This window comes from Panthera onca, chromosome A2 (genome assembly GCF_046562875.1).
Source record: "Panthera onca isolate mPanOnc1 chromosome A2, mPanOnc1 haplotype 2, whole genome shotgun sequence".
NCBI lineage: Eukaryota > Metazoa > Chordata > Mammalia > Carnivora > Felidae > Panthera > Panthera onca.
Genome location: NC_138340.1, coordinates 149,833,241 through 149,860,553, shown reverse-complemented (window position 1 = coordinate 149,860,553; position 27,313 = coordinate 149,833,241). Strand labels below are relative to the sequence as shown.

The 27,313-nt window shown below is 49.4% G+C and overlaps 1 protein-coding gene across 1 annotated transcript; it reads left to right on the top strand.

Moving 5' to 3' along the window:
- The first annotated feature begins 1,744 nt into the window (after positions 1 to 1,744).
- Positions 1,745 to 18,328, top strand: AKR1B1 (aldo-keto reductase family 1 member B). The gene is made up of 10 exons (XM_060633185.3): positions 1,745 to 1,889; positions 9,801 to 9,968; positions 10,662 to 10,778; positions 11,737 to 11,814; positions 12,117 to 12,239; positions 12,712 to 12,818; positions 13,130 to 13,211; positions 13,729 to 13,812; positions 15,707 to 15,789; positions 17,912 to 18,328. The coding sequence occupies exons 1-10, from the start codon at positions 1,824 to 1,826 to the stop codon at positions 17,952 to 17,954; spliced, it is 951 nt and encodes a 316-aa protein (XP_060489168.1). The 5' UTR covers positions 1,745 to 1,823; the 3' UTR covers positions 17,955 to 18,328.
- The last annotated feature ends 8,985 nt before the right edge of the window (positions 18,329 to 27,313 follow it).

The window sequence follows — 27,313 nt, the reverse complement described above, 5'->3', positions numbered from 1 at the left end:
ATTGCTGGTTCAGAACACGAAGATTCTTATTGCTTCTGATATGAAGTACTAGCATGTCTCTCGGAAGGATTCCACTGAAGGGTTTGCAAAGCATAATTTTGATATGGCACAATGGCATTTTACAAAGGCTACACAGGCAACAGGGGAAGTTAGGAGACGATCATGCTATGTTTCAATGATAGTAGTATTGTTGCTATAGAAGATCCCCACGCCCGACTTGTCACAGTTGCAGAACCAACACAGACTACTCAGGACTTGTAGCTATTCGTGCAGTCAGCCTCCATACTCAGTCACCATAGAAACAGCAACAAGCCTCTCAAATAGAGCCCATGTCCCTAACAGACGACCCCTCTGTGTTATACCAACCTGGTTATTTAAGGGCTATCAGTTTCCCAAGGGACTACCTTTTGGACGGCAACTCTCGGAAGTAATCTCTATGTCAACAGAAATCTTATGAATGAAGAGTGTTAGTCTACTGCTGTTTTACCACAAACCAAGTTCCCAGCTTCAGGGTCTAATTAAAATGCCATCATTTGGGAGCAAATAGCAGCAAGCAGGATTTGCCAACTAACAAGTTGTTTGGTTGTTTTTTTTTTTTTTTTTTTTTTTTTTTTTATAAAAGTCAAATGGAAAAGTATCTGGGCTAGTCTGTTGTGTATAAATTTTTCCTAGGGGGCACTTTTCAGAAGTCACTAAGCGGAAAATCACCAGAATGGGGTTTAGTGAGGCCTGGTTCCTGAGTCATTGCCTGGCAGATGTAGTTCTCAATCTTGCATAATTAGGAAAGATTGGAGGGTGATGGAGCAGAAAGAGCAGGTTTGGGGTAGGATAGAGAATGGTGGAGAGAGGTTGTTGAAAAGAAACCAATCATCCAGCAACTTTCCTTTTGTTGTCTTGGAAAATGATGTCTTCTTACTTGCCAATTAAGGCTAATCAACTTATTATTTAGCAGCTCCTAATTTGAAACACTTGAAGCTACCATATTAAAATTAACTTTTGTGAGTTTCTGTCTACTCACTCTTCTTCTAGAGAGTTCTGCCAAATTACCCTATTGAAACTTGCTGTTTTGATAAGAGTCTTATTTTGTGATGACCGAATGTCTTCCATGTATCCTGGATCAAGCTCATCAGGGATTCCTAACCTCAAGAGATGCTGGGTTTGGTTGGAAGGCTTGTTCAACCTCACTCAGTGGTACAGACAAAAACGCACCTAAGGTTGGCTGTCAAGATAGCCCTAGGCAGCTACAAACAGGCTGTGTAAGCTCAAATATGCCGAAGGTGTTCTGCCACAAGATTGCAAGCCATTTCTCAGATACGCACCTTTCTAAAAGCAAAGAGAGCTAAACTATACGTGTAGCCAGTACGATTCGTACAGATTAAGGATAGGACATTTGTCCAATTCTCAAAGAGCATGATTAGGCTTGGACAATAGACAACTGTATCCTTCTGGGCTCTTTAAAAAAAAAAATGAAACCCGACCCCCTTCCCAGCCTACTTTATTTATATTTTCGCTTAAGCATTCCTGTTTCCACGTGCCCCAGAATTTGGTGAGATCTCTACCGCTGGGTGGGGCGTGGGCGAGCGAGCGGAGCGGAAGGAATCCGGTCACTCTAGGACCTAGCGGAAGAAGCTGCCTCGAGTAGCAACTGTGCTGACTGCGGCGCCTCCAACCTCGGCGCAGGCCGGCCAATCAGAAGCCGCCTTTGCGGAGCGGCGCGCCAATCGTACCCGCCCTTTCTGCAGACGCTACCGGCTATTTAAAGGTCTGCGCCAAGGCCCGCGTGGCGTGGTCGTTTGTTGGGGGGTTTGCGGAGCGCAGCGGTCATGGCCAGCCACCTCGTGCTCTACAATGGCGCCAAGATGCCCATCGTGGGGCTGGGCACCTGGAAGGTAGGTGCGCTGGGGGGGCGCCGCCTGGGGCGGCCGGGACCTGCAGTGACCCTGAGCGGCCACTGCCGCGGACGCCCGGTCTCCGAGGAGCCGTACTTGGGCTTGCGCGGCCCGGGCGGGACGGGGCGGGCCCCGCGGGGACAAGGGTACGGGGCGCTGGCACCTCCTGTGGACGCTTAGTGGGTGGGATTTCCCAGGCCGCACTTGGAATCCTCGCCCAGCTGGAAAATCACCGAGGGGGTCTTCTGTTGCCCTGCCGCTCTGCTCGGGCGGTGGGAGTCGGGGGGAGCCAGGGATATGGGGCCGAGCTCGGCGTTCCCGTCGGCACCGCACCTGTGCATCTGCGCCTTTGTCTCTCTACTAGTTTGTCCTTAATTGTTTCCATTTTCGCTCTCCCAGGAATAAGCACTCAAAGTAAGCTCGGAGACTGCAGGTAATTAAATTAGCTGCCACGAGTTTGCCCAGGATCCGTCTATCTCCGTGTCCCCAAACACACGACGCTGATCCCCTGTAGCCGGGCTTGCTTCTTCTCGGGGGGTGTGGTATGCGAGGTGGACCTTCGAAGAGAATCTGGGCAAGGGTGGTTACCGCCCAGAGAAAAAACTGTTAGCTGGCGTCAGTATTAAAATTGTCTCCAGAAACCTTCCCACCGCTGAAATCTTTACACAACGTCCCTAAGAAATGGCTAGGAATAAAAAGGCTAGCCCGATTATCTGAAAATTAGGGGGCACGGAAGATTAGTATTATGGGCGCTGGAACAAAACCCAGTATTTTTAAGCCGCTTGTAAGTTAGCCTTGGGGTATTGTATATCACATTTACCGCTGTGACCCAGGTTTTCCCAGGAACTTTGAATATGGACCTGGGCACTGCGTGTTTACACACTGACAAGAACACGGGGGAGAAAGGATTGAGTGCACCCTGAAATGGTTGGATATAGAACAGAGGGTGGTGTTTACCTCTCCCCTATGGCCTGCAGCTGCAAATTTGCAAATTATAAGGTAAATCAGAAAAGGGGCATAGAGTTGCTTCACACAGAAAGTGTTTCTTGGCGAAAGTAATCAGTGTATATGTAATTTGTGTTTCCTTCAAGAAGTCCAGTGGTGGCTCTTAGGGTGGAATTAAATCAGGACCATGACACCAGGTTCATTTTCATCTGTGGAAGGTTATTCTCTTGGATGTGAAAAGACACTTTCTCGGCAACAGTGAATTACAGCGTGTATAATGTTGCAAGCAGCGTGCACACGTATATGCATACATATACGTAGGACTTGAGCAAAAGATTTACGACACGATGCTTTATGTTACAGGTGGGATGAATCCCAAGATTTTTATTCTATTTTGTGTTTTCAGAGGTTCTGTTCCCAACCTTGACCTGTCGTTTGAAAATTACTGCTCTGGGGTAAATAGGGACTAAAAGAGGTTAACAGAGGGTTTTAAATCATGGCACCTGAGCACTTAGTGCCCTGAAAGGCTGTGTATTTCTTTAAAAATAACATTATGAAATCTACACTTAGGTCATTCGTCCTGGCAAACTAAGTTCTTGGAGGGCGAGGGTAGCATTTGCCTTGTTCACAAGTATTTCTAGCACTTCTCACAATGCCTGGTAAATCATAGGTATCCAAAAGATACGTAAGTATATGTTGAATTAATACAAAGAAGTAGGAAAACTTTGGATGGTGGGGGAGGTAAGGAGACGAGGTCTGTACAGAATTGTGTTGAGCTGTAATGGAGGAAGTAACTGAAATAAATAGCATTAGGTATGGGTTTAGAATGCATTTTTATTCTTTTTTTTTTTAAGTATAAAAGTTATATAGGTAGTGGGTTATTCCCTTTTCCCCCATATGTGTGTACATATTTCTTCACAGATGCTGGACGAAAGGTAGGGTGACCTAAATATCGTTTGCTTATCTTTGTAGGAACTGGGGGGGGGGGGGGGCCACTCTTCAACTGGGCACAGCTCCTTGTCCTGGATCTTTCCTATGATAGCTGTGCCTCATCCAGACCCTTTGCAGGGCTCTGGTCGTCTCCAATGTGCTTTTGCATCAAAGGTTGTCGGATGCTCCCTTCTGTCTTTGGAGGTGAGGCTTTCAGACAGAGGGGAGAGCATCTCTGCCTCAGACCCTTCGTGGCTCGGCGAGCATTTCTCTCCGGCAAGCTTGCCTTCCCATAGGGTAGTAAGTAAACCCACCCACGTTGTATTGCCAGGAGTTCATTCAAACACAGATTACTTCTGATGCTGGTCGGTGTCCTGTTGCTGGTAAATGTTTTGACTTAACTGAAAAATTGTTGGTAGTTTGGTCATTATAATGCACCACCTACTCCAAAGCTAGGAGGGGAGGTAAAACTGTGTTTCTCAACCTCTTTTCCATTATCACCACCCTGGCCCTACCCAGGAACCTTTGAGACATTTTCTTGTAATTGCCCCCCATGTAAAATTTTAACATCACAGATAGACTATACATCTGTTTGTGTCCTGTGGCCCTTCAGAGGGCAGCAAACCATCGTGTAAGCTAAGATGGGGTTTTTTTGCCCCTAGTGAACCAGTTTTTGCCACTTCGGGGTTGATATCACCCCCTCTAAGAACACATGAGGTAGGGGCGCCTGGGTGGCTCAGTTGGTTGAGCGACCACCTTCGGCTCAGGTCATTTTCTCCAGCGGTTTGTGAGTTCGAGCCCCGCGTCGGGCTCTGTGCCGACAGCTCAGAGCCTGGAGCCTGCTTCAGATTCTGAGTCTCCCTGTCTCTCTGCCCCTCCCCCACTCATGCTCTGTCTCTCCCTGTCTCAGAAATAAACATTAAAAAAAAAAAAAATTAAAAAAAAAAAACACATGAGGTAGAAGAAAATGGCCGAGAAGGACTTCCTGTCACGTTCCCAATGTGGGGCAAGCGTGTACCGGCCCCAGGATCCCGGGGTTGGGAGAGAGGGTAGCCGGCTGGCATTGCAGCTAAAACAGTAGCTTGGTTTTACTGTTCACCTACCTCATCTCCCTGTAGGCCTCAACCTGACTCGCTTCATGATCAGAGATCCTTAAATAAGTCTTCCCCAAGCAAGGCCAGTCCTGGTCTGTCCCCATCTCAGTCCAGTGGAGGTATCAGTGTCTTTGAATTCAGAGATTTAGTGGGAGGAAGTTAATTTCGGTTTTATTGGTTTGTGTTTGTTGCCCAGACCGATTATGAGCTTTGACGCAGAATGGCAGCCAGATTGACTGTTTTCGTGTGATAAGGAGACTGAAAAGTATGGTCAACTCTTTATCATTTGAAAGTGCAGTTTACATCGTGACACTGTAAAACGAACGTGGACGTACTGAGCATGAGCCTGCACCAGGCATCGAAAAGCACATTTTCTGCTGACCGTGGGTTGGACGTGAAGTGTAGCACGTTGTAGTTAATTCTGTGGATTCTCCCCCGTGCTCGGTCTGTGGGAGTCTGACGCGCGTGGCAGGTTTTAAACCCTGTGTGTCCAAAACTTGCAGGTTGCCAGTCTCCCAGTCTTTTGCCCAGTCCTTGCCCTCTCTGAGTCTTTTGTGTCCTCAGAGCCTGAGCAGGCCCAGCTTGCTCAGATTGACCCAAAGTTGATGGAGACTGTATTGTCAATTGGTTAAACCCTTTTAGTCACCAAAATCCCCGTGTTCGGTGTCAGAATACCTAACTTTTGTTATCATGATGCTGAACTGGATCCCAGAAATTTTATTTGTGAATAGGAATTAGGAAAAATCAAGGCTGGGCCTGTTGCCCAATCCCCATTTCTTCGTATGCTGCTTCTGGTAGAGAAAGGGGTTGGTAATCTACAACCCACAAACCTGTTTTTGTAAATAAAGTTTTATTAGAACGCCTCTCATTCCTCTCTGTATTATTTATGACTGCTTATGTGCTAGAGCAGCAGAGTAAGAGCAGTTGCAACAGACTGTTTGGCCCACAGAGCCTAAAATATTTTCTGTCTGGCGTCTTACAGAAAAAGTTGGCCAACTCCTGTCCCAGAAAATTCTAAGTGAATTAATTGGAACCTGAAATATGTTTTTTTAAGTTTATTTATTTTGAGAGAGTGTGTGTACGTGCACACACAGGTTGGGGGGCGGGGGCAGAGAGATAGGGACCTGAGCCGAAATTTAGAGTCAGATGCTTACCCAACTGAGCCACCCAGGCGCCCCCAGAATTTGGAAGACATTTTGAAAAGTCACAAATGCCTGTGTAACTTGCATCTAGTTGAAATGACTTACACTTACACTTCCAATAGAACACTGTATTGTAAGACCACTAATATTTAAACAAAACTAATAAAAAATGGTAAGTTTCTCTTAGATGCAGATTGAATTTCTCTAAGGAAAAGCTGGTTTAATCGGAAGAAGTTAAACAATGCTTTTGGGGGACAGCTGTTCTGTGATAGGGTATTTTTCCAGGCTTTTGCGGTTGATGGCCCTGTTTCTTTATTAAATCTAAGTTCACATCGAAAGTTACGGTTTCCTCTTCCTTATTCCAGGATTATCATTGGCACGCTGTTCTCATGCATCTCACCCAGGTCCCCCCCCCCCCCCCCACGACAAAGTAGTTTCCTTTGTTCCAGACCTGCTCCCTTTCATTGCAAAAGTAATACCTGCTAATTAGAGGAAATTTTTTAAAAGTACATCAGAAAATGAACAGTCTTCTCTTCCCAGAAATCCCCACGGTTCATACTGTAAGGGATTCAGTCTCTGAGATGCCTTCTGTTTTTACTATCCACATTCTTTTATAACTTTTCTGGTTGGAGCCTTGAGGGAATAAAGGGAGAGTTACTGTCTTAAAGTTACCAGCAAGAGCTACAAGCAAAGGGAAGATGACTGGGTTTGACAAGTGTGTGTGTGTAAAGGTGGGGGGACTGATGGTAATGGTCTGAGCTGGTGTTAGCCCACTGCAGGTGTTACAAAGGGAGGACATGGAGGGGCCTGTCTTGTGGAGATGATGGGGACCCCAGGAGTAGAGAATTCTCACTGCCATCAGTTGGTGCCCACAGCCCAGACCGTTGTCAGGTTGCTGCCTGAGCTAGCGCTCTGGAGCTGGAAGGTCCGAGAGGATGGGGCGTGGACAGATTTGCCCAAGTCACAGGGCAGAATAGGGGCAGAATTGGGTTAAAACATAATTTAGTCTAGGATTTGTACAACTTGGTCATATGTCACTGGAGTGTTTCCTGTACTGGTTGTCTGCAGATTTGCTGTTCGGTGTATAGAAATATACTTTATGACTTATTTTCTTTTCCAAGTTTTCAGTTGGGGCCACTCCCTTCTGTTTGCATTTTTAAATGTGGACATGACATGGAGACATGGCGTCATCGTGTCTTAGCATTCCCAAGTTTGTTGTGTGATTTTTCACTAGATCTTAAATTGGCTGATTCATTAGTGATAAGAGAAGTTCATTTAATCTCTTTCTGGGAAGGGTTATACTGAGATGGTTAATATTGAATGATGTTTGTGGACTCTGGTGCATTTTCACTGCAGAGGATGACTTTTCCCAGCCCAGGAGACTTGTACTGTCACCGACCAGAGTCTCTGTGCCTCTTCGGGTCCACACCGGAGCACAGAGCTGCTGGCAGAGCATGGCTCTAAGGTCCTTCTTCCAGGCTTTGAGTCCTGATGTCCCCTTACTGACTGACTGCAGGATCATGGGCCAGTGGTGTGGCCTCTCCGTGCCTCACTTCCCTTATCTGTAGAGATAACAATGTGTGCCAGGGTCGTGATAAAGATTCAGCGTATTCACGTACTTAAAACTGGTGAAAAGTGGTTCATAGCAGATGGGAGGTGTCCTTTTCAGTTTGAGCCAGTTTGGCTAGATGCCCCGCTGGTCAGGTTCCCTTCAGTGACGTGATCTGTCCTGGCTCAGCCTGGTGGTAACCAGGATGCCTGTTCCAGGGTCAGCCCAGAGGACAGCCATCAGTGCCCCCACGGCAGAGCACGTGGCCCCACACAGCCTTCCCCATCGCTGCGAAGCTGTCCCCCAAAAGGGGAGGCTGGCCCACAGCTGCTCAGGAGGCTTGCAACAAATTGCCACACTCCTACAAATTTATCTTACAAAAGGCCGAACAGTTCTTCCCTCTGTTTTTGCTTACCCTTTGAAAGCAGCGTGGCCGTCTTCCCAGCACACGTCCTAGCCAGTCAGCCCCCTTCCAGGGAAGGGCCAGGGAGTGGCAGCCTCTTTATGATCTGTTGGTCATTTCTGTCTTCGGCTTCTCTATGAAGACATAAGGTGAACTTTTTCTCAGTACTTTTGTACCAGTCGTTCAGCACCCTTGATTATCCTAGTCTGCATTCTTTTGGTTGCAAGGAATTGAATAACCAGCTTCATCCGAAACAGGGAAAAAAAGTGTGTCTGAGGTGGGGATTCATGGACCTACAGGGTGCCCTCGGGTGCACCAAATTCGAGGCTGTGCATGATGTCCCTAGGAGCAGTCTCTCTCTCCTGCCTGCTCTCTTCAAGCAGCTCCCGGCTCCCAGCGCGGTGACCCCAGCAGAACGACAGCTCGTCTCGGTAGTTCCAGAGACCGAGTCTCGCAGGCCTGGCTTGGGTCGTGCCTGGTCACGGCACCAGCTGTCATGGCAGATGCAGCGTGTGGCCTGTTCGGGGCTGGGCTGCTCTCTGCCCCGTGCCTTGAATCTCGAATGGTGGGGAAGGCTGCACTTGCAGCCTCTTTGGTCTTCCAGGGAAAGAGGATATTGTCAGACCATCTGAAGATGCCTCCTGTCTTACACCTGAGTTTGGCAGCCCGCCCCCCCGGCTCCCTCCTTGGGGGTGAGCAAGCCGAGTGTGCCAACAGGCTCTGGCCATACATTTGTTCCCAGTGGCCCATAGTCTGACCCGCCTCCCCGCCCCCCCTCCTGTTCACAGCAGCTGCTGTCAAAACAGCAAATGTCTGCAGCTGCCTGTGGCCCTGGGGAGTTTTCCTTTTCATTCTCTTCTCCCCCAGCTCTCTGGAGGAATGCACTGCATTCGTTCAACAGTCTGTTGCACATGTGTTTATTTTTTAACCTCTCTGGTCTGAGTAGGATCAGTGAGGGGATGGAAAAAGTGTCTGCGCAGTCAGTCTGGGTGCTGGTGGAGCTCGAAGGCTCCAGAGGCCCCTCTTCCTCCTCGACAGCCAGCCCGTTTCCCGTCCTGGTGACGGACACGGTCAGATGGCTCCGGCACGGACAGCTGTTCGGTGTCTTTGCAGCCCCGCCCACAAATTATGTGTGACCTCCACAGACCCCGTTTCCCCTCTCCTTCCCCCTCCTTTCCGTCAGCTGGTATCTCGGAGGGACGGTCCCCCACCTCTGCCTCTTACGGCAGATTCTTACGCGGTGACAGATGCAGCCCCCACCTTGGAATCTGCATCAGTGACGTTCTGGACTTTATGATAATCTCCCAGAACTGCTTAAAAGCAAGTGATTGTGAGAATGTCGCACCCAAAAGGAGAAAGGAAAGCATCGGCGTTTAGTGCCAGCCAGCTCGGGAACCAAAAGGGAATTGGGTAAATAATGACAGCAGTTATTAAAATCTTCTGAGCTGTTTGGAGGAAATGGTGTCCCTTATCGTCTTGGGAACCTGTTAGATTCACCCGGGGGGTTTTCATACAGTGGTTTGTCAGTCAACAGACGGAAAGACGCGAGCGAGACCGCTTTGGCACATCATTTTAACGTGGTCTGTGCTGCCGTTAAGTGGTTGTCAGAGTAGCCGAAAGTGAAGCCGTGTGGCATTTCACCTTGGTTCCCCATCCCCTCTCCGCGAGCAGATGGCTTGGGAAGCTGCTTGGGGCAAAGGCCACCTTCCAGTGCCCATCCTTAAGGGACAGGAGCTTCCTCAGCGAGCAGGAGGCCCATACGGCCCTTCTTCCTGTTTTGCTTCCTTCTTCGTGTTTTGCTTTGGTTTTTTATTTTGACTCCATGCCTTCCTTTCCTTTTCCCTTCAGTCCCCTCCGGGCAAAGTGACAGAGGCTGTGAAGATTGCGATTGACCTTGGGTACCGCCACATCGACTGCGCTCATGTGTACCAGAACGAGAATGAGGTGGGGTTGGCCATCCAGGAGAAACTCAAGGAGCAGGTGGTGAAGCGCGAGGAACTCTTCATCGTCAGCAAGGTACTGCTCTGCAGGGGAGCCTCGGGGGGGTGGGGGGGTGACGGCGGGGAGGGATATTGGTCCAATGGCAGTGTCAGCTTGGGAGCCAAGGCCACACTCCAGGGCCAGTTAATATGCTATAGTTATTACTCAAGAGGCCGCTCTTCTGGGGCAGTGTGTTGACTGCAGGCCACAAGGGCTCCAAAGCTCACCTATCCATGGTCCATTGGAGGGTCGTTCAACGTAGACCCATTGGGTGGAGCCCCTTGTTGATGAGGCTTCGGTTGTGGGTTGGTGCTCCCTTCCCAGAGAGTTACCCTTGAGGACAGAACTTGGTTTCCATCTGGAGACCGGATCTCCACTGCTGGCCACTGTCTTTGACCCAGAAGCTGTTGGTGCCCAAAGGGACACAGGCTGGGCCGGTGAGACTGACTCCACAGAGACCGGCCTGTTAGGAAGATGGCCCCGAGAGCTCCCGTTTGGGGCCCGGGCCTTACGAACTGTCTGTTCTATACTCTGCCTTCGGTTGGGTCCCTCTGAGAGGTTTCCCTGACCCGCTTCCCCTCCCTTCCTTTGGGAAGTTAGGACCCACGGTGGGCGGTGGAAACCCCCTCACCACCTGTTGGAGCATCACAGTGAAAGGGGTGGGGTGGGCTCCTGGCCGGGAAGCAGCCCCTGTGCGCGGCCTAAGACGTGCTCTCTCCCTGGCTTCAGCTGTGGTGCACGTACCATGAGAAGAGCATGGTCAAGGGGGCCTGCCAGAAGACGCTCAGCGACCTCAAGCTGGACTACCTGGACCTCTACCTTATCCACTGGCCGACGGGCTTCAAGGTAGGTGGCTCAGGGCTCCGGCCGGGCCCCTGTCGCTCACGGGCCCCTGTAGCCCGTGATGCGTTAAGGCGCAGGTGGGGACCCGCTCTGTGTGTCGCCGGCCCTGGCTCTGCACCTCGAGCAGCGGCCGGTGCTGCCACCTGGGAGCTTGTTAGAGATCAGCCTCGGGCCCCCCAGGCCTGCTGCGCGGGAACCACGGGCAGCTCGTTTGCACGTTACAAAATTTGAGGAGCCTTGTGCTTTGCCACTTGCTGGCCGTACGGTCTAAAGCGGTGACCTCCAACATGGCTCCAGTGGTGTTCTGCACGTGGCCCAAAGACCTCATTGGCTGCCCCCTCTGCCTCTGTGTGTGTGTGTGTGTGTGTGTGTGTGTGTGTGTGTGTGTGTGTCGTGTCCTGCGCGCTGCACACAGGCCCCGTGCTGTGGAAGCCTGATAGATACTTCTTGGCAGCCCGAGTCTCCGCGCAAAATAAACTCGAGTTATTACACCCTCTGCCTTCACTGTAGTCACAGGGTCGGGTTTCCGCTTTGTCAGCCAGACTGAAGGTGTGTGGTAGGTTTGACCCTGTGGCCCTGTTTTAATTGCGTCGTGTGTACCGGGCCTGACTTCCCGCCCTTTGTTTTTCATGATAAGCCGCTGAGACTCAGCAGGGTGACACGGGCCCCGTGCCCCCGGCCCCGAGTCCTTCCCCCGTCCCCAGCCTGGCCCGGGGCAGGGCTCCCCTCACCGACCAGGAACCGTTTCCATCTAACAGCTGCCACCCATTTGAAAGAAAAAGTGTCGGGGGGCCTCGGGAGTTGTCTGCCTGTCTCTTTTTCACACTGGCCCGTGGATTTGCCCTCGATCGTCTTCTAAAAACAGCTATGGTAGTTAAGAGTGAGTTTTTTTTAGAACTTTGCTTCCAAAGATGCAGGACTGTGAAGAGCTGTCACTGATTGATTGTTATCGTATCAACAGCCCGGGAAGGAGTATTTCCCACTGGATGGGGAAGGCAACGTGATCCCCAGTGACACCAATTTTGTGGACACATGGGAGGTGAGGCGGCCCCTGATTTGGCTTTCTTCCTCCTGGCTGGTTTCCCCTTCTCCTTGTGAGTGGTCTGCTCTGCCTTGTCTTCCACTGCATTTTGTCACCCTGTCACCGTTGTTACTCTTCCAGTCTCATTGCAGCCAGCCTGGTTTTGTCTTGGCATCTCTTGGCTTCTCAGAGGTCTGACTCACTGGCACCTGTTAGTAAGGGCAGGACCTGTTAACCTGACGGGTGCCAAGGGTGCTTTTCTCGTCCTCGTCCTCTTGGGCACGTGTCAGCAGCAAGCAGAGACCCTGTTTTGTCGTTAGGCCATGGAAGAGCTGGTGGATGCCGGGCTGGTGAAAGCTATTGGAGTCTCCAACTTCAACCATCTCCAAGTCGAGAAGATCTTAAACAAGCCCGGCTTGAAATACAAGCCGGCCGTTAACCAGGTAAACCTCCAGCAGGAAAGGCTGCGCATGGGAGACTGTTGGGTTACTATCCGAACCCGTGTCACCCAGGCAGCAGCCAGGAGGTGGGTCCTGATTTGCAATCGAGAATGACGATGAGGTATCTGGGAGCCGAACTTGCAGGAGAGACGGAGTTTGAGCCCGGCTTGTGATGACTCAGGGTCTCCCAGATTGTCAGTGTGCAGACACTGAGATCCTTAGACGCGTCACAATTGACAAGTGGCCAAAGCCAGAACGAACCCTTAGGGCCCATGAGCACGGTACATCAGTAACAAGATTATTGTTCTTCGGGTTGAGGACACTAGCTGGGAGATGTAAACAGTTGTCACAACTTATCTGGGAGATAAGACATCGGTCATACATAATTTTCTGTCTGGGGAAGAGGGGCATACTTACTGTCTGTCCCTGCACCTGTGCCGACGCGTCACCATCAGCCCCCTGTTTGCATTTGCAGATCGAATGCCACCCGTACCTCACTCAGGAGAAGCTAATCCAGTACTGCCAGTCCAAAGGCATTGTGGTGACTGCCTACAGTCCCCTCGGCTCTCCCGACAGGCCCTGGTGAGGTTTCCACCAGATCGTGTTCTCTTGTCCTCTGGTGAAGGTTAGAAGTGGCGAAAAAGAAAAAGTCAGCATCAGGGAACATGCTCTGGCATTGATTTGCAGACCTGCCCAGGAGCATCTTGTTGGGGTTCCAGTAGCCTCTAGTAGCAAGGTGGCTGCTCTTTTTCCGGAGGGTTGGGAGTTTGTACCCGAGATTCAAATCAGGAGGAGACTGACGGACTGCCTTCTAAGGTCGATGGGAGATAGGGTTGCCGGCTACCTTAAGCAGCGGCGATGATGGTTGCTCACACGGGCCATCTTGTCTCCAGGGCCAAGCCCGAGGACCCTTCCCTGTTGGAGGATCCCAGGATCAAAGCGATCGCAGCCAAGCACAATAAAACCACAGCCCAGGTACTGTCATCTCCAGGCTCCTGTGGCCGTTCCCAGAACCCCCCGCATGTGTAGTGGTCCCCTTTAATCGGGCAGGGGGGGAGGCGACCAAGCCCAGCCGAGCCCTCCCTGGAAGTGCAGCTTGGGGTCCTGGAGTGGGTGGTGGAAAGGGCACCGACCGGAAGTTAGAAGACAGCTGTGTGATGGGGACAGTGACCTCTCCAGGCCATCCCGAGGGTCAGCATTTGCTGATGTAGGTGGGAAGCTCGTCTCTGTGCTCAGGGAAGAGCACTTGTGACCAGCTGCCCGGGAGATGTTCTCTTTCTCCCGTGTGGCGCCACGGCTTCCTCCTTGTGACCAGTACACGGGAGACACGGAAGCACGTGGCGTGGCTGGGGGTGACCCTGACCCCTCTGGGCCTCTGTTTTCTCACGTGTGGAGTTCTAGGATTCCCTTGCGGAGAATGGATGTGCAAGACTAAGTGACATAACCGTGTGGGTGATCGGTGTACATACTCGCTTGGCGCATCTGTCCCCAGGTTCTGATCCGGTTCCCCATACAGAGGAATCTGGTCGTGATCCCCAAGTCTGTGACACCCGAACGCATTGCCGAGAACTTCCAGGTAAGATCCTGGCTGGTCGGTCAGGTTTTGTTCAGCGGAGAAGGGGACAGGGTCTCTCTTCCCGTGCCTCGACTGTCACGTGTGAGACCCCCACCCACCCTCCTGTCACCTCTCAGTCAGGAAGCCAGCCTCAGCTGCAGTGAGCAGACCGTGCACTCGGGACTGTGGCTTCCCTTGGGTGGAGGCGCCGTGCCGGGGTGGGCCTCGTGCCTCGGTGATGCCCTCTGTACATGCACCCACCTTTGCTGAGGCTCCTCGGTGACTCCGCATTTGTCCTGAGAAATGTGGCCCTTGAGCGACACCGCCTGGGCTTGAATTGGGGCTCCGGTACCTTGCCTCCGTTTCCTCGTCTGTAAAATGATACCTCTTTTGAGAATTGTCACGAAGATTAAATAAGATGCATCAGAGGGCTTCTCGTGGTGCGTGGTACCTGAGTAAGCGCTCCGGGAACGCTGGTGAGTCTGTGGACTGCGGACACCCTGTAGACCGTGAGCCCACCCACCACCCGTGCCGGGACCCCTTCCGGCAACAGGCAGAGCACAGGGCTCAGGGCACAGGGAGGCGTTCGTGTGGGCCCCCAGAGCCCCTGCCAGGGCAGGTTAGATTGCCGCTTGCACCCAGGGGCAGGGGTCCCTGCGGGGGGGAAGAGCTGCTCTAGGGGGGGCCTGATGCCCGTGAGCCTCTGCTCCCCCTGAGCAAAGCCGCCCCGCCAGGACCGCTCTGACCCCTCCGGTTCCCAGCAGCCGTTGCCACAGCAGGCAGCTCATTTTGTGTGCTGTGCGGCCGTGGGTTGTGAGGGCATGCGCCACCCTCCGGTCCCCTGGGAGACCCAGAGAGGCCTCGGGCGCGGGGGTGGGGGGCCCTTACTGCGCAGTAGGGGAGACAGTCGTCTCGTTAGGGCCACACGTTTTACCTGTTCGAGCTCAAGTGGTACAACCGTGACAGCTGTGAGAAACCTATCCTGCCAGAGATGGGTCCTTGGTTTCCTGTTTCATTTGTTTTAAAGGTGGTAGGAAAAACATTTTTAAATGATTAATCTTGTAGTGCTAACACAGTTATTTTATTCTTGCCTCTTGCTCTGTAGCCTTTGCACATTTGCCCACAGTTGTGATCGCAGAGTGTGCGGCAGGCTTCTTTCCTGCACGTTCTGCAGTCATATGACCCAGGGGCCTCCCTCGTGTCCCCGTGTGCAGCCATCCCCTCACCCCCCACCCCCACCACCCCAGGTTCTTCTGGTGCTGCCTCGGCCCTGCCTGCTGTGAGGGCCGAGGTCTTCCCAGGCAGGCTGTGCTCTTCAGGCGAGTGGTTCCCCTCCTGACGACCTTTCTTGTCCTCTTTGGACGTTACTTGGCGGCTTCGGCCCCTCTCAGAAGCCGCCATCTTCGACCACATCCTTCGGCTCCCCGGCTGGAATTCGTTCCTAGTTCCTCTGGATCCCCCGAGTGCTGTGTGTAGCATCTCACGCAGTGTGCGATTGATGATTCCTTATGTTGAAGCTGTGGGATTGCCTCTTCCCTTCGATTCACTGGAAGCTGAGGCGGAGATACTTGGGACCCTTCATTTCCTTCCCCACTGGTGCTTGTCACAGAAGTGCTCAGCAGTGCCTTTGACATTAACATTAACTAAATGGACTGAAAAGTACCCTTTTGCTTAGAGGTTCCTGTTTTCCCGGTTGTGTGTGGCATCCAGACAGACCACGTGCGTTCTCCGTAGTCCTACGGTCAAGTCTCTCCGAGATCTGTCTTCCTGTCTGCCCTTCCCCACTCAGGGCAGCATCCCGCCAGCGGCCCCGCACAGAGCTGTTCGGATACTTGGGTACTCTGTGTTTGACCTTCATTTGCAGAACTTACTGGACTTTTTTTTTTTTTTTTTTTTTATTCTTATTTCTTTTTAGGTCTTTGACTTTGAACTGAGCAGTGTGGATATGACCACCTTACTCAGCTACAACCGGAACTGGAGAGTCTGTGCCTTAGTGAGGTGAGTGGGTCCTGGGAGGGGATCTGATGCTACAGAACGAGAGAAGCTCCTGCAGGCCGTGCTGCCCAGGGCCTGTTAGCACAACGGTTCCGACCTGTGTACGTTGCCTTGCCTTCTCATCCACGTGCAGCAGCAAGCATTTCGTCCCATGGGAGCCGCGGTGCACATAGCCACAGGGAAAATGCCCGGAGATCTGTTCTAGATATGTTCTCCCCTCCGCCGCAGGCAGCCACCACATATTTTAGTGTTAATTTTCAACTCTCAGTGGCTCATCTGAAGCCAGGTGATCCCATGTGGCTCCTGTCCACCCCCCTTCCTGGCAGACTTTGCGTGTGACCCTGTCTTACAGCGACTTAATAAAAGGGGTTCCGTAGGAAGACCGTGGTGCTTGGGGCCCTGACACCGATGAGCCACGTGACTGAGAAAACCACTCGACGCCTTGACTGGCAGGCACCCAGGGCCCCTCCGGCTCCGCATTTGCTGGGTCCTTGTATTTCTGGCAGTTGGTAGTTTGGAAGCTGAGGGAGGTGACTTTCCCTACAGTACAATGACTAAGTAAAGTTTGAAATTCATTCTCTGCTTTCCAGAAAAAAGCTTCCGTTTTACAGCGGGGACTCAGAGCTTCCTCTCTCATGGTTTTTCCTGCCTCTGTTTCCCCTCCATCTCCTCATGGTTACATTCTCTTCTGAGCGAGATCTGGACTCTCCCTGGGGTGGGGTGGGGTGCCGGCCTTCTCTCTGCAGCCTCTGCTGCCTCTGCAGTTCGGTTTACACCGTGGGTGTGGCAGCCGCCCCCCCACCCCCACCCCGCCCCTGACAGGTGTCCACCGGGTCTGGGCTCTGCGTCTGGGCCGAGATCTCCGCTGTGCTTCAGGCAGGATGGTGCTTGGTGAACGTGTGGCTGTCACACCCGTGGCCTCGCATTCCAAATAGGCCACCAACAATTTTATCACTGGCAGCCCCACACCAGGCCCTTTCTGACGGCCCTGTTTGTGTTAATGGCGCTTAACCTTTAAGCATTAGAATCCTTTTTTGGGTTGGGTAGGTGAGGGAGAGAGAAATGATTCATTGACAGGGTGACCTCTGTGCTCCTTGGAGGGACTCTGTATCAGTTCCCTTGGCCCTTCCCACTGCCCACGACGGGTATTGAAGCCCTCGGGGCTGACAAACCACAGTGGTTTTCCAACTGGTCCCGTTACACTCCCTCCACTCTCCGGTGCCGTCGCAGAGAGAGCTGTCCGATTATTCCGGGGGCTACTGATGTTTAATGGGGATGGGTTGGGGCTGGAGTGGGGAGGGAGAGGCCAGTTCCAACATTCCTAGGCCACCTAGGAAGCTTTCTCACTCGACATACACATCCAGTGCCTTTCTGGAAATTCATGCTATCCTGAGCTTCTATGGCTAATGGCTGGGTTATGTTACTCGGGTTTGATGGGATGCCAAAAAAAATGGAGCGTGGAGGAGTGTTGAATGAGCGAGAGTTGTGTGCCCCAAGCTGGGTTCGCCCCGGGCCTTTCACACTGTGCCCAGCCTGTGTCTCCAGCGGTGGTGCCATTATGCTCCCAGCACAGGCCGTCGGCCCAACCAGGTGGGATAGTGAACCTGTTCAAACATGCCTGCAGCTCTGCGCTCCCAGGTGGATGCCTGGCCTGTTTCCTGCCCTGTGTTTCCCTGTGTCAAATCCTCCACTACTTTCCTTGGCTCCCTTCGGCTCCCACTGCTGGCGGGCAGCTTCTGGAGATGCCCGCGCCGTCTCGCTCTGTCACACGTATGGACCCCTGGCTCCTCTCCTCACCCTCCTGCCGTTCCAGACGACGGGATACTGTCTGGTCCTGCCAGTTAGACTGAGTTCCCGGGATGCAGGAATCGTGTCTTGCTGCCCGCAGGCCTCAGGCACGGTGCGGGCTGCACAGGGAGCAGGGTGTCCATCGTGCCTGTGGCAGAGGAGTCGAGGGGGCCTTCCGCCCGGGTGCAGACCCGTGATCTGCGGTCTCGGAACTGCCGGTTGTCTCTGAGGCCTCTGCTTTCACCCCGAGGAGACACTCACCGTTTCTTTTTGTGATTTGCTACGGTCAGAGTCTCTCCCTCGAAAAGCTAACATGTTCCTCTTTGTCTCCTGACAGCTGTGCCTCCCACAAGGACTATCCCTTCACCGATGAGTTTTGAAGCCGTCGGTGCCTGTCCTCCCCCAGGTGGCCTGCTGCTTTGTTCCCCGTGTCACTTCTCCTGGATGTAGCGTAGTGTGGCCTGTGCCCATTAGTGGTGGGTCCACGATCTGGGGACGGGCCAGTGAGGGCTTGGCCCACGTGGTGTTGGGTCCAGAGAGTAGTATCCATAGATACTATCCATAGAAGTCTCTTCCAGGTCTCTTTGCCCTTCTTCTCCAGCTGGGGAAAGTAGGACCTTAGTACCCTTTTCTGGCTAAGTTGAATCTACAGAGTCGAAACAGTGCTACTAACAACCGGATGTTGGCTGCCGGGAAGCATAACCCTTTCAGCCGGACTTCTTGCCTCAAATAAAAAGTACTTTTGTGAACTTGATGCTGTTTGTTTTGATTTATCGAAACGATACACCATCTTGTGTCGCACTCGGCCTTCGTCCCATCTATACCCATAAAGCAGGCCATTCGACTGGGCAACAGGAATGAGCCCCTGATGTCTTACCCTCTAGTTGGGGGCCCCTGGCCCCAGTACTTCACCCAATTAGCTTTAGGGTGGTTGGTCTCCTCTGCGTGCACATTGGAGTCCCCTGGAGAGTCCTTAATGCTAGTGATGTCTGGACCTCACCCCCGGAGACCTGTCTGAGTGGCCCGGGGTGGAGCCAGGCCACAGAAAGTGCAGGCTCCCCAGGTGTTCCCACTGTGCAGCCAAGGCTGAGAGCCGCCGCTGTAGGGCTGAGCGGGGTGGTAAACCCATCTGTAATTTCACAGGTTACTTTGTTGTTCCTGTTGCCCGTGAAGACCAAAGTCCTGTTTACGAGGAGCCCTGCTCACAAAGAACTGCTTTCACGAAGCTCACCGTCTAGACCAGAGGGAACACAGCATCAGTAAATGACGTCTGTATTAGCTCCCAACTGCCATAACAACATATTGTAGGCTGAGTGGTGTAAACAGAAATGTATTTCTCACCCATTCTGGAGGCTGGAAGTGTGAGGGCGGGGGCGGAGGGAGGGCAGGGGCCGGCGGGGTCTGGTGAGAGCCTTTTCCCTGGGTGGTGGGTCACCACTTCTCCCTGTGTCTTCACCTGCCAGAGAAAGAAGAATGTTCTCAATAGGATCCCACAAGTACAGGTCCGTTTTTGTTTAAGTTTTACAAATGCTGTTGCTTACGTTTATTAATAACGTTTTCTTTTCCAGAGTTAAATTGACAAAGGCTGGGAAAGGGATGGACGAGATAAGAGGCAACCTCGGATCTCATGACGATAATGGCTTTGTTGCCGACTCTCCGTGTTGGATGACTATAGCCCCTCTCGTTAGGTGACATTAACTGCTTCACAGACCATCCACATGGCAAATACACTCCCAAGGCTTTAGATAATTGGGCAGATGTGGTGGCTGGGAGGCAGGAAAGCACCGGAGCCCTGCATAGTAGCAGAGGTTGGGCCAGATGGGAGACCCAGAGCCCCACCTGCACCCTGTTGCCCACAGCCTGCAGTGCTGGCCGTGGGCCTGGACTCCTCTTCCTGGCACCGGCTGCTCACAGTGGTTCAGTTTCCCTTGCCAGGTAGGCAAATCCCACCTGATCCCAGGTTAAGCTGCAAACCTCCGCAATCACCCTCTAAGTCATCAAGATCAAGAACACGCTATTCATTTTTTTGGAAGTTGAGTCAAATAGTCTCTGACCTAGTCCCCCCGCTATTTCTCCAGTTAGCCCAGAGTCGGCTTTCACATGCTTTGGAAAAACTTTGAGGTACAATCAGTAGTAAGCGTTTAAATCAGATGCCAGTGTGCTAGCTCCCTGCTTTAAGAACACTATCAAAAATTAGACCATTACAGAGTCAGCAAGAAACCAAAAAGATGAAAGGCCGTGCTCCATCCTTGGTCCCTACTTGGTAGCAGAGACTCAGATTATATCTAAGAACACGTCCCCTGAGAAGGAGCCTTGCCTGGGGGTGCACGAGGGGAGGAAAACTAAAGCTTGATTAAAGAACTTGTTCTGCATTTTGGAGATAAGAAGGGGGCGTGTCCTGCGGTCAGTGGCCCTGGTGCGGGTGGAGGCCTGGCTCCCTGGTGCTAGAATGTGGCTCCAGGACGCAGTGGGTGAGGCGGGCCTTGGTGGGCCAGCTTCATTCCATAGCTAATGGATCCAGGGATGGAGCAATCAGACACCAGGGTCCTTGCAGAGACAGGTGCTGCCTTCCCAGTGCAGAGCCCCATCCCCCCTTCCCTTTGTGGAACTAAACCCCCACACCTTTGTACCTTCCTGGGTGGGTTCCAACCCAACCTCCACACTCAGGTGGACGCCTTGTCACGAATAAAGTGACTCTCCGGGGGGCCACGGCCGTGGGAATTCTAGAACAATCGTGCTGGTCCCCTCTTCGAGGACCTTTGGTAGGGCCTGCAAATACATTCATAAAATAGTTGGACTTTGGCCAAGACAAAAGTTCCAGCCAGAGAGAAGAATTGTTAATAAGATAATGAGACCCACTGAAAGACGGAACTAAATTTAATTGAATCACATAGGCGATTAAGACCCACACTTGAAAATCTCTCTGAACAATGCAGACTTAATTTCAAACAGCACAGTTGCTCAAGGGCCAATTTCACAGAGCACGGTTTCTCAACACTCCGTTCCGCTGCGTGTTGATACGATTGCTGAGCAAGCTATTTTGGTGAAATATCTCTGCTGCTGGCTGGCATAACCGTGGCAGGTGCCTAGCCTCGAGAGTACAGTCAGTGTTGGGTCCAGCCCCAGAAGGGTTCCTAGAGGGACAACAGGGACTATCTTTGGGGGTTTGTGGCTCTCTGGGGTCCAGCTCCAGGGCACACCCAGTCTTTGTCCCTTGAAGGCATCGTCTAGCTGTGTTCCACAGAAGACCTGGGTCCTCAGGTCCTGAAGGAACCTCCCCTTCCGTCTCCCCTTCCCTCACTGGAGTTTGGCTACAAGCAGTGGAAGCAGCTGATGGCTTCTCAGGTCCTCTTCCAGCCCAACGCCCAGCTAGGCCTGGGGGAACCCCAGCCTCTGTTTTCCTTTCCTTCCGTCCTCAGTGCCTAGAACAGCGCCTGGGCACAGAGTGGGTGCTCAGTGATTCCATTTGCATGAACGAGGGAGCGCAAGAATGAAAAGCTTTTCCTTTAACAGCTAGTTATTAAAACGCCCAAGTGTAAAATCGGTGCATTTCAGACCCAAAGAGGGCAGCTCAGTTTTGAATTGTGGCCTGAAATAACATGAAAGAGGCAGAGAGTTCTCCAGATGCAGACAGACAGGGTCTTCAGCGCAGCTCTTCTCTCCCTAAAACACGACTCTGGCAAATCATTTAACCTTCTGGCCTCTGTTTCTCCCATCTATAAAATGGCCTGCCTCCTAGTAGCCACAGTGATTCAGTGAGATAGCCCCTATCCTGGACCTTGCCCACAGCACTCAAGTATATGCTTGCCATTATTGTTGCCATTATTTATTTTGAGAGAGAAAGAGAGAAAGTGTGGGAGGCACAGAGAGAGAGGGAGAGAGAGAATCCCAAGCAGGCTCTGCACTGTCAGCACAGAGCCCAACATGGGGCTCGAACTCACAAACCCTGAGATCATGACCTGAACCGAAATCAGGAGTTGGATGCTCAACCAACTGAGCCACCCAGGTGCCCAATTGATATCATGGTTATTATTATAACTAGATGTTGGCAAGAGAAGCAAACCCATCCTTTCCCTCATAGCTTGCAGATGGTGTCTGGGGGGATGGAGTTCTGCCCAGAGAGCAGCACTTTCTTCACGTCCTTGACTCTGACCACCTCACACAAAGGAAGGACAGCTTCTAATACATTTAGCACACTGTGGCCTTTTGTTTCCAACCTCAAGGACAGTGCTTCCTATCAAGAAAAGCCTTGAAGAAAACACTGCCAATTCGTAAGAAGTGTTTTGTTTTGTACTGATGGATGAAATCATTGAGTGTTGGAGATCATCTAATCCAGTGTTTTCCAACTTATTTTTGGCTGCAGTCTTCTTTGAAAGAGTCTGACATGGATCCTCAATACATAAACCGGATTAAGGCAGAGCTGCTGTGGTATAAGTGGGGGAGGAGTCTTGGAACTAAGACAGTACCCTCACACGGAGTCCCCTAACCATGAGAGCCTGGTCATAATTTCAAAGCCTTGGGATCCAACCCTTTCTTGTTCGTTTTTAAGAGCTGTAAAGATCTCTTTCACACAGTTGTTGGAATTCAGGAATTCCAGAGTGGCCTAGCTGGGTAGTTCTGGATGGGGGTCTCTTAAGAGGTGGCAGCAAATATGGCGGCTGGGACTGCATCATGGAAGGTATGACTGGGGCTGGAGGATCTGATTCCAAGGGGGTGCACTCAATCACTGGCAGGCCAGTACTTGCTATTGGCAGGAGGCTTCAGTTCCTTACCTCACGTACCTTTCCACAAGGCTGCTGGAGTGTTCATGACATGGTGGCTGACGCTCCCTGATGAGTGGTCCAAGAGATCACAAAGTAGAAGCCATAATGTCTTTCATTATTTAACCTCAGAAGTCACACACCACCATTTCCACAAAAGATCATCCCCATCCACTGGGTACAGCTTGGAAGCTGGCTACCACAATTTGTAAACCTAGAACTGTATATTGTTTAGAAAGCAGTTCAGAAGTAATTACAAACATGCAAATAAATAATATTTCAAAAGAATGTATGTTCTGATTGTCATGCCCAGCGAAGCAACCTTTTGGTTTTACAACAACAGAAAACCCAGAGGATCAGAGAGGTCAAGCGACCAGCCAAAACTCATAGAGCAATTTAGTGACAGAAATGGACCTAGAATCCAGGTGTCTGCATTCTAGTCTATTGCATTCATCATGGTATTATTACAATAACATTCCATTATAATAAAAGTTACAGTAACTTGCATGCATGTACAACCTTATCACCGGGGGATCAAGGTTAATATCAACAGTGATAAGTCATGTTGATAATAGGTGCTCTTGGCATGATGTGATGATAAAGGTCCTTTACTTCCATGATCTTCCTCCCCCAAACCCATAACCCCAGTCTAATCAGGAGAAAATAGGAGACAAATTGTATTGGAGGGACATTTTACAAAATGACCAATAGCAACACCCCTCAAAATTGTGAAGATCATCAAAAACATGAAAGGTCTGAGAAGCTGTCACAACCAAGAGGAGTCTAAGAAGACATGGTGACTAACTGCATAAGATCCTGGGACAGGAAAAAGGACATTTAGGTAAAAACTAAGGAAATCGGAATAAAGTCTGGATTTCAACTAATAATAATTTTTTAATATTGGTTCACTAATGATGCCAAATGTAACGTACTAATGTAGCATGTTAACAATGGGAAACTAGGTGTGGAGTATATGGGAAGCCTGTACTATCTTTGAAATTTTTCTGTAAATTTAGAACCAGTCAAAAATAAAATGTTCATTAAGAAAAAACTTTATAGAACACTCATGAAGAGCTGCTTTTCTAAACAAAATATAACAAGCCTAGATCACTCACTTGCTTTAAAAATGCTCATACCTCTCCTTGATTAAACAAACAAAATAACTAACAAGGGTGGAGATTTGAATAGCCTGATTACCAATCCTGTTCTTGGAGAACACATATTTCCAAGCACATGTGGGACATTATGAAAATCAGTGATAAGCTAGACCAAAGTGCTGGCCTCAACGAATTTCAACAAATTGATATCATATAGATCATATTGTCGGATCACAATTTAATAAAAATATAAAACGTTAGCAAAAAAAGATTAAGAACTGTCCACCCCCCCCTTCACATTCAGAAATTTTAAAACACACAATCAACTCAAGGGTTAAAGGAGTAAAATAACGGCCAATGCTATATATGGCATTTGCTAATTAATTATGTCCCATGTAATGTTTTATGAGTCTTAGATATCTTTTAATCCTCAAAACAACCCTTCAAGGTTGGTCCTATTATCATCCATTTTCAGATGAAGAAGCCAGGGACACGTAGAAGGTGAACAACGTGGTCAAGGTCAGATAGCGGGAAAATGGTGGCGCTGGGTATGCATGTTGGCAGTCTGGTTCCAGAGTCTGTATTCTGGGTCTGTTAGGCTGCCTCCTGCTAGAGTAGAAAACACATGTGGAATAAAATAAAATATAAGACATATCAACATCTGGGGACGCAGCTAAAGCAATCCTTAGGAGTCTTATAATTTATGGAGTCTTATAAGCACAGAATAAGTAGAATAACTAGTTAAAAATAATGTCCACAAAGAAAATACCAGATAAAGATGGCTTTATAGAAGTGCTGTTATGTAAAGTAACATTCTAGGTATAGACAATGCCAGTCCTACCCAAGCTGTTTCAGAAGGTAGAACGAGAGGGCATATTTTCAAAATCACATTATACAGCCAGCACAATTTGATACTCAAAATACTAGACAGTTCAAGAGGAAAATCACAGACTAATCCCACTGAAGAACGTGTATGTAAACATCTGAAACAGAATATACTTGGTCACATCCAATAATGTATAAATGATCGATGCAATTTTAATCACAGGAATGCAATGTTGATTTTATATCAGAAAGGCATCGACGTAATTCACCACGTTGCTAAAATAAAGGTTTATGTATGTATCCAAACAAAAAATATTCGATACATTAAAATCATTTTATGAGAAAATCTTTTGGCAGACTCAGGATGGGAGAAAATCTCTTTAACGTGGCCAAGGGCATCTCCACAGCCATCTCATATACCTACCATGGTGTATTCTCATGGTGTACCAACTACCACCGTAGTTGACCACATGAACAATTCTCAACAGGAGAGCACTGAGGCAAGAAAAGTTGGTCACAGAGAAAGACATAAGTAAGATTCTACTAATACAAAGTTCAAAAATAGGAAAAACTAAACAGTACATTTTTGTAAGGATATAATCCCAGGTCATAAAACTGTAATGAAGAGAAAGGAGTAATTTGTTCAAGATTCAAGAGTGGGAGTTGACAATAGCAAAAAAAAAAAAAAAAATTTCATCTAAAAAGTGGGAGGAGGACTTGAGTAGACATTTTCCCAAACACATACAAATGGCCAACAATGCTCAACATCACTAATCATTAGGGAGATAGATGCACATCAAAATCACAGGGAGGTATCACCTCAGACCTGTTGGAATGGTCACTATAAAAAAGACAAGAAGTAACGTGTTGGTGAGGGTGTGGAGGACAGGGAACCCTTGTGCCTTGTTGGTGAGGCTGTAAATTGGTGCAGCCATTATGGAAAACAGGATAAAGATTCCTCCAAAATCAAAAAACAGAACTACCACATGACCTAGCAATCCTACTTCTGGGTACATATCTAAAGGACACGAAATCAGTATCTCGAAGAGATATGTGCACCCCCCCGCATTCATCGCAGCATTATTCACAAGAGCCAAGACATGGAACAAGTTGGGTGTTCATTAATGCATAAGTGGATAAAGAAGATGTGGTGTATATATAACGGAGTATTATTCAGCCACGAGAAAAGAAATTCCTGCCATTTACAACAACTTGGATGGACCGTAAGTCATTTTGCTAAGGAAGGTAAGTCAGAGGAAGACAAAAAGTATATAATCTCACCTCTATGTGGCATCTGACAACATGGAACTCATAGACCCAGACGTGAAGGTGGTGGTTGCCAGGGGCTAGGGTGTGGGGGCAATGGGGAGATGTGTTCTAAGGACACAAACTTCCAGTTATAAGATGAATGAGTTCCGGGCATCCCATGTACAGGATGGTGACTGTAAACAATACTGTATTGTGTTGTTGGAAGTTTCTGTGAGAATAGGGCTTGAATGTTCTCACCATAACAACAACAGAATGGTAATTATGAGTTAACTAATCTTATTGTGGCAAACATTTCCCAATATATGTGTGTATCAAATCATCACATTGTACACCTTTAACTTACACAATGTTATGTGTCAATGATATCTCAGTAAGTTGGAAAACAAAGACAGACCTGGGAAAATGCAGACTGAAATTACCACACACACACACACACACACGAGGTGGAGGTCAGATGAGGTTTGATATCAGGAAGGGACATGAAGGGACTTCTATGTTACTACTTATTTCTTAAACTGGGTTCTGGGAATATGTGTGTTTGTTTTATTTCATTTCATTTTATTTTTATTTATTCTGAGAGAGAGAGACCGTGCGAGAGAGAGGCAGAGAGAGAATTCCAAGCAGGCTCCACACTGTCAGCACAGAGCCCGACGCGGGGCTTGAACCCACGAACCGTGAGATCATGATCTGAGCTGAAACCAAGACTTGGATGCTTAACTGACTAAGCCACCCAGGCACCCCACATTTTATTTTAGTCCTTTAAAGGAGATACAGAGATTTTACACAGTTTTTTGTGTATAAATATTTCATAAGAAAACATAAGTGTTCAAAATAATGAATTATCCCTTTTGATCCTTAGAACAATCCGGTGAGAGACTCCTGTATCATGATTCTTCACAGAAAATGAACTTAAATCCAGAGTAATTCATTGATATGCCAAATATCTCATAGCAGGTCAGCGGTTTCATCTCCTTATTCTGAGACCTTTCTACTGAATCACACTGAAACTGATTTTTGTGACTATTTCTGCTGCTATCTTAAACTCTAGACACAGAAAATTGGGAGTAACCAACTGCATGTTATTGAGCAAAATAAGAGACAGGTTTGTTTGTTTAAAAATAGAATTGTCTTTAAACAGATGAACATAAGGGAAGGGAAACAAAAATAATATAAAAACAGGGAGGGAGACAAAACAGAAGAGACTCGTAAATATGGAGAACAAACTGAGGGTTATGGGAGGGGTTGCGGGAGGGGAGATGGGCTAAATGGGGAAGGGGCACTAAGGAATCTATTCCTGAAATCATTGTTGCACTATGTGCTAATTTGGATGTAAATTTAAAAAAAATAAATAAAATTAAGTAGTTAAAAAAAATAGAATTGTCTTTTAAAAATTTATGTTCTTGGGGCACCTAGTGGCTCAGTCAGTTGAGTCACTCTTGGTTTTGGCTCAGGTCATGATCCCAGGGTTGTGGGGTCGAGACCCTTGTCGGGACCCTTGTCGGGCTCCATGTTGAGCAGTCCCTCTCTCCACCTCGTGCACTCTCTCTCTCTAAAATAATAATAATAATAATAATAATAATAATAATAATAAATCTATGTTCTCTTCTACTGTTCTTGATTTGCTACGCTGTGTAGATAAGATACTCGCTCACTAGTGAGAAGCAAGGTACATGCTGAGTTGCAAGCCAGGAATAGTGACGGTGGCATCAGGAAATGAGAGAGGTGGTCATCCTTGAGACAGCAGATTTGGGAAGAGAAATATCAGTGCCTTTTCCGTACATGTTAGAT

Coding starts and splice junctions, on each gene's coding strand:
- AKR1B1 (XM_060633185.3), top strand. CDS start 1,824: ATGGCCAGCCACCTCGTGCTCTACAATGGCGCCAAGATGCCCATCGTG. Junction 9,969..10,661: donor AACTCTTCATCGTCAGCAAG/GTACTGCTCTGC, acceptor CCCTGGCTTCAG/CTGTGGTGCACGTACCATGA. Junction 13,813..15,706: donor GCATTGCCGAGAACTTCCAG/GTAAGATCCTGG, acceptor ATTTCTTTTTAG/GTCTTTGACTTTGAACTGAG.